At 46.8% G+C, this 6,631-nt stretch overlaps 1 protein-coding gene across 1 annotated transcript; it reads left to right on the top strand.

The window, feature by feature from the left end:
- Window positions 1-563: 563 nt before the first annotated feature.
- LOC123146432 (immune-associated nucleotide-binding protein 9-like) lies at window positions 564-3,043 on the top strand. The gene is made up of 5 exons (XM_044566075.1): window positions 564-969; window positions 1,580-1,854; window positions 2,006-2,170; window positions 2,258-2,344; window positions 2,726-3,043. Exons 1-5 carry the CDS (start codon window positions 723-725, stop codon window positions 3,041-3,043), a joined length of 1,092 nt encoding a protein of 363 aa, XP_044422010.1. The 5' UTR covers window positions 564-722.
- Window positions 3,044-6,631: the final 3,588 nt, after the last annotated feature.

Below are 6,631 nucleotides of genomic sequence, written 5' to 3'. Positions count from 1 at the left end.
TGTAGACTACAATGTTACCTGATAATCCCCCCGTCCATGCATTGACGCATAAGTGTACATCTGACTTTTGTTGTAAGCTAAAATTTTGACAAACTGTATATAAAGTTTTAAAAGCAATGAGGATGACTAAGAGTGTCTTACATATATGGGATGAGCGGCAATTAGAAAGTACCCTTTGAACCAGGTGGATGAAAAAACATGTCTATATAATATTTTGTTTAACTTATACTCCCTCCGTCCCAAATATAAAAACGTTTTTAACACTATGCTAGATAGTAATTTTGGGACGGAGGGAGTAATAGATTGGGCCTTTGCTCGAGCTGGTTGACAAAGGCTGGACGAGCATAATTTTTGGACCCCGTTAGCTGGCGAACGTTTCGTCAGAAAGGATGACACTCACAAATGTTTTTTCAGACAATGGTTTTTTTAGAAGAGCATGGCAATTTTTGGCATAGAATACATTTAAAAAAAGCTATCATTCAAATGACTGAATCTCTAGCGGCTGTGCGGGCATTGGCTGGGAACTTTCTCACAGCGAACGTTCGCCCATTACCATTGCCGTATCCTTTTCTTTTTCGCCACTGACCAAAGCATTGACCGTCAAAATTCCGGTGGAACACGAAGCGGCGGACGTCCTCGTGAACTGGCGGCGCATTCAATTTCCCTGGCGCCTCGTCAACTGGGCTTCTCAGCTTCCGAGGCGACGAACGAACGAATACACCATGGGCGGCGGTGGCCTCGACGGCGACTGGGCGGTGCTGCCCTCCCCTCCCCTCGCCGAGGTCACCCTCACCCTCGTCGGGAAGATCAGCACCGGGAAGAGCGCCACCGCGAACTGCATCCTTGGGACCCAAGCCTTCGCGTCGGAGCTTGCCTACGTGAGCGTCACCGAGACCTGCCAGAAGAGCAGCGCCAGCTTCCACGACGGCTGCGGCGCCACCCGCACCGTCAACGTCATTGACACCCCGGGTAACAAAGAATATATAATGGATAGGAATCAAGCATCTCCAAGAATTTGTATACACCAAAGTTGTAATTAATCTTGCATTGTCGAACAAATGTATTTTTAAAGTGGATTCCATGCATGGTACGGTCTTTCCTAGCAGAATCGAGCAAAAACTTGTGATTTGTATTGAATATCTAACCATACAGATGCATGCACCCAGTTTAATGTTCAAATATAGTTTCAAATATATATATGAACTTGTAGATTGCCTCTTTGGTCCAGCTGCACAAATGTGTGGGGATTCTTCCTGGTACTCCACTAGAAACCAAGAAAAAAAAGGCCAATGTCCAATAGCTGCTCAAATTTTCCTTTGAAGCCAACCAACGCAATTTATTTTACTAGCAATCTATATTTTATATATGAAGATGGAATAAATTGTTCCAGATCTGGAAGTGCTCTCCTATTGTCACAGCAACCCAGTTATATATCGAATTTTGGTGATGCACATTTGAGTAAGTGTACTTGCATGTTATTGGTGGCCTTTTTGTGCTAGTGCTGCAAGTAACAAACCAAACATGCATTGCTACGTTGAATTTGAAATATAACAGCCTCATTTTACATATTTTTTGATAGGCTTATTTGACATGGAGATCTCGATTGAGGATGCCCGTAAAGAGATCGTAAAGTGCATAGAGATGAGCAAAGGTGGCATACATGCTATGCTTATGGTGTTCTCAGCCACATCACGGTTTTCTTGCGAAGAGGAGAAAACAGTCGAGTCGATTAAACGGTTTTTCGGTGGCCAAATCCTCGACCACATTATATTGGTTTTCACACATGGAGATGTGGTGGAGGATGAAGCTGCTTGGGAGAAAGTGCTAGCAGAGAGGTCCCCGGTTTATCTTCAGGTCTATTTCATATATTAACACTATCAATTATGTGTTTCAAACTGCATTTTATTTGATCGCTTCATGTCATGAGAATGATTCTTGTTCTGTTAGTATATCTCAATTGCAATCTTCTTGCCAAAAGCTTATATTTCCATCCTCATTTTTGCAGGACATGATAAAGCTTTGTCAAAATAGGGTTGTTCTCTTTGACAACTTGACCAATAATATCGAGCACCGTGAGATGCAACGCAGGAAATTGCTTGCTGCAGTTGACTTTGTTATATCAAGCAATGGTGGCAAAGCATTTTCCTACCAGATGTTCCCTCAGATTCTGGTGATTGATTGAGCTTTTCCTTGTATTACCTTTGGATAGATGGACATCTCTCTCTTTTTCACCTGCACTTTTGCTCCCTTCTTCCAGCAAGAAAATGATGAACAAAATGAGAATGTTGTTGGTGGATATTCAGCAGAAAGGATTTATGAACAATTGACACAGATAACCAAGAAGGTAAACAATTTTTACACATTAACTCAATATTGTAGTGCTATGATGCTGTCTAATGAATTGTTGCAGCAGATTTTTTTTTTTTGCGGGGTGTTGCATTAGATTTCTTGCCTGGTCGTTCAAGTACGTTTGTCTGTAATCCCACAAAAAAGATGGGTTTATCTCCTTAACTGTCATGCTTTCCCTCTACGGTCTTCTCAAAGTGACAACTATATTTTTGGAAAAACTGTGATTGTTGAATTTTAATTTACATAAAGAATATTCTTTAAAATGGAATTTTTCAGTTGATCATGTGTTTTTCTGTTCTAGATAAATTGACTATTGTGGATGTTGGATATATGGTTCCTACAAATTAGTACCTGACTTAATTTATATCATTGGTAGGTTGATGAAAACCTGAACAGTACGGAAGAGGAAATCCGGAGTCTCAGGGAGAGACTGGAGAAATCTCAGAAAGTGTACGATAGTGTCAAACAAGAAATGATAAATGCAGAGAACCTGAGAAGGCGAGAGAAGGAAAAGAGGAACAGTCAGAAACTGGAGAACGGCATACTCAGACAGGCACTTGAGAAGGCAAGGCGGGATATAGAGATGTCGCGCAAGGAAAAGGAGATCGAGTGGCTCAGGGAGAGCCTAAAGCTGGCTAATAAAGAGAAGGAAAACTACAAGAGTATGTATGAGAAAAAGTGCATTATCATGTGAAAAAGCCAGCGAGTCATCTTGGGACGTGGAAATCTGCGGCACGGAGCATCGCCCTATGTGTGAACTGCTTCCATGTTACAAAGTATTTTTGTTGAAGTGCTGCCATCTATTCTGTGTTTTGCGTATTGCATGCTTTGCATCGTCTGGAAATCTTTGCAATTTGTTTCCTATCTATTTCTTATTCCACCTGGGTTTCTTTCTTACATTGGCTGAAATTATAATGTGGTAAATCCATTGCAAAACAATATCATGATGCAAAGCACATTTCAGGTAGGTAATTGGTTTCTCAGCGCAAGGTAATAAGATAGGCAAAGTATCAGGCGAAAACTTAATTTAGTGAAAATCTGGAAACTTACCATCAGAGCCACTGCATGGTAGATTGACGGACTCGATAAGAGGTGGAATGCCTCATAGCCACTTAATAAACATATTTACTGAAATCCCCTTGTTATACACGACAGCTGCAACACCCATCGTCTTTTCCTCTCCCTCCTCTGGTACTCAGGCCCGCCTCCAGGAATTCGGGGTCCCAGTGCGAAAAGGAAAATGGGGCCCTAATATTCGTTAAAAAAATAACTCAAGCATAATCACTTAATTATATAGTTTAACTTTATGTTATTTCGTACAATGTTTAGAAAATTCTTAAGTATCAATGCAAAATACTAAAACCAATAAACTGACCTCATGCTCTATTGAAAAGTGTCGTCCGTATTGTGTTCCTTAAAATAAAATCTTCAATTATATCTTCATAACTAATCTTCTCCAATACATCATTTCCATGTGCTATTGTCGCCAAACCAGTGAGTCTTTCTTTTCCATGGTAGATCGCAAGTAGAATTTCAACAACTTGAGTTTAGAAAAGCTCCTTTCCGCAGATGCAACAGTTAGATGAATGGTTAACAAAATCATGTATGCGGTGCACTTCATCAAAACCTCAAGAATATCAACAGGGCCATAGATTTCTTAACTAAATCCTGGATGAAAACTAACTCGCAAAACAGTTCTGGTCCATCAATGTCTTTCTGTTCTCCACTCTTAAGTGCATTCTCAAAGTTAACACATGGAGCCAACAAACTCTTATCATCCAAAGATCACAGCCAATCTGAAGTAAATAAGAAACCAAAAGTTCTGGTGTTTGATTTTCAGAATTAGTTCGGGGTATTTTCACAACAAATTTATCAATGGCACCCCTTTGAGATTGAGCATCCTTTTCTAATTTGAATTTCTTCTTACGCTTGAAAGCACCAGAATCATAGTTTCTTCTAGAACTAGAATGCAGCACAAGCGATCGTCGCTGAGTGTTTCTGCTTACCATGATTGTTTCTGTTTATGAACCAAACAAAAATAATATCAATGAATTTGAACTGATAAACTCCATGACTTATAGGCTTGTAACTTGTATAGATAGTTATAATAGAAAAAGATAGAACCTTGATTTTGGACTTGGACAAGCGACTATTGAATATCTCGAATCTGTGTCAACTTCTGAACTTCGACAACTAGACAAAAAATTCTTCTAAAACATATTAGTAATTACCGAAAAAGGCTTTCGCCCCGCTTTATATATAAAGCATCGAACCACAAGGACCAAGATACAAACTCACGCCACCAACGCACACGACACACACACCCAAGGCAAGATACAAAGGTGTCGGCACCGCCACACCACCCCAACGACTACCAAGCCACTACATATGCGCGAGGATGAACTGCTTGGAGCCACCGGAGACCTCCTTCTCCGAGGGGAGGTGAGACGGGACCAACGGAACCAGGACTCAAGATGGTGCCTCCGAGAATGGAACGACCACGGTAGCCGCCACCATCCGATCCCAAAGATCGGGTTTTCACCCCGAGCAACTCGAAGGAGAAAGGCCACCGCGATGGAGCCTACAAGAAGGATACGGTGTCCACGGATGCCGCCGTCGTCGGCCAATACAAGATTGGGCAGGTGATGTACCCCAGCACGCCCACCCCTCCAAAGCAACCTAGCTCTGTCAACCACCAGCGACCACCCACCCGCATGGCCATGGCCGCTCGCCCGCACCCGAGGCGCAAGTCCTGCCCATGAACGTCGAGCCTCCCGCCGCGGGGGCCGCCGCCCTGCATCCAGACACCCCCAAGACCGACCAAAGTGACCGGCTTTGGGCCAAAGGACGCACTTGACCGAAGAAACCGCGGCATACGTCCCGCCTCGAACAACGCCAGAGTAGTGACAGCCCACACATGGTCGGGAAATGGGGGAGGAAGGGGAGAGGACGCATTCGGGCCGGCACATCCGTGTGCCAGTGACGGGTGGCCCGGGCCCGTCGGTGCCTCCCGTCCCACCAGCCTGCCTCCCCATCGGACAACTCGGTGTCGCCCCACCTGGGCGGCGACCGCAGCTCCACGCGAGGCCACCAACATACGGCCGCCCACCGGCAAGGAGAGAACCCAAGGGCCGCCACCAATCGCGAAGGAAGCTCACTGAGGAGCCCATCTATGCGGCCCGCCGTCGTCCAGCCGCCGAAGCTTCGGATCCTGGCCAGCCCGCCCACCGACCAACCGCTGCCGCGTCGCACCACCACCCGCCGTGGCCATGGCAGGGGCAGAGACCAGCAGCCCGCATCGCCAGGCCTCAGATCCGGCCTCGACCCCGCCGGCCCTGGCGACCAAGGCACGCCCGCCACCGCCGCGCCGGTCACGCCGCCGCCAGCAGGCTCCAGCTCGCCGCCGCGCTGCCGCGACCCGCGCCGAAGGCCCCCGCCGAGGAGACAAGGCAGCCCCGCCGCCGCCGCCTACCAGGCTTCGCCCGGCGCGCCCTCTGTGGCGGCGGCGAGGGAGAGGAGGGAGGAGGAGGGGACGCCCGCCGGCGGCGCTAGGGTTTCTCCCGTGACGCGCGTTGCGGGAGCGTGAGGAGAAAGGAGACCCTTTCCGCCCTCACGGATGTTGTTTTTGGGTGTTCCAACATATTAGTAATTGGTAAACTGTTGTACAACTTTGCAAGTTATTTTGTATCAAAACTAGCAATAGAAAATGGGAGTTTAGGGCACCGCACCGGTGGGCCTTCTGTTCGGCGGCACCGCGGCAGCGTAGGCCGGCGCGGCGGCGTCCGGCACCGCGGCAGTTCTGCTCCTTTGGCTGGCTGCAGAAGCGATCCCCGCTGAATCGCCGATTCAGTCGAAGCGAAAAGATGGGAAGGAAATTAGCGAAGGGATTAGGCAGGGAACGAAACGACGGAAGTCACGGAACCTACGTGCTTTGCAGCTGGCGTTTCGTCTATCGATCAGATGGATCCACGAGAGATAGTGTACATGCGTACCAAGCCTAAAAGTAAGTCCTTTGGCCCAAAACTAATTTTTTTCAAACTAATACATATAGTATATGGACCCACCCTATTTGGGGGCCCCTGAATTTTGGGGGCCCTGTGCGAGCGCACAGCTCGCACATGCCCTTCTGAAAGTTTGATACAATGCTTTCGTTGAGTCTCAAGTACAAGAGGAGGGGGGTACATATAGGTTGCCAGTGCAACGAGACAGGAGTCGTGGAGCCGATCGTGTGCTCGATCGTGGGAAGGTGAGAGGAGACCGAGTCCACGGTCTAACACCCCCC

Source organism: Triticum aestivum, chromosome 6D, assembly GCF_018294505.1.
Source record: "Triticum aestivum cultivar Chinese Spring chromosome 6D, IWGSC CS RefSeq v2.1, whole genome shotgun sequence".
Lineage (NCBI taxonomy): Eukaryota > Viridiplantae > Streptophyta > Magnoliopsida > Poales > Poaceae > Triticum > Triticum aestivum.
This window is presented reverse-complemented; position numbering and strand designations above follow the sequence as displayed.

Bases quoted from the DNA above. Each gene is read 5' to 3' on its own strand.
- LOC123146432 (XM_044566075.1), top strand. From the start codon at position 723: ATGGGCGGCGGTGGCCTCGACGGCGACTGGGCGGTGCTGCCCTCCCCT. The intron at 1,855-2,005 runs GTCTATTTCATA...TCATTTTTGCAG, and splicing joins GGTCCCCGGTTTATCTTCAG to GACATGATAAAGCTTTGTCA. The intron at 2,171-2,257 runs GTGATTGATTGA...CCCTTCTTCCAG, and splicing joins AGATGTTCCCTCAGATTCTG to CAAGAAAATGATGAACAAAA.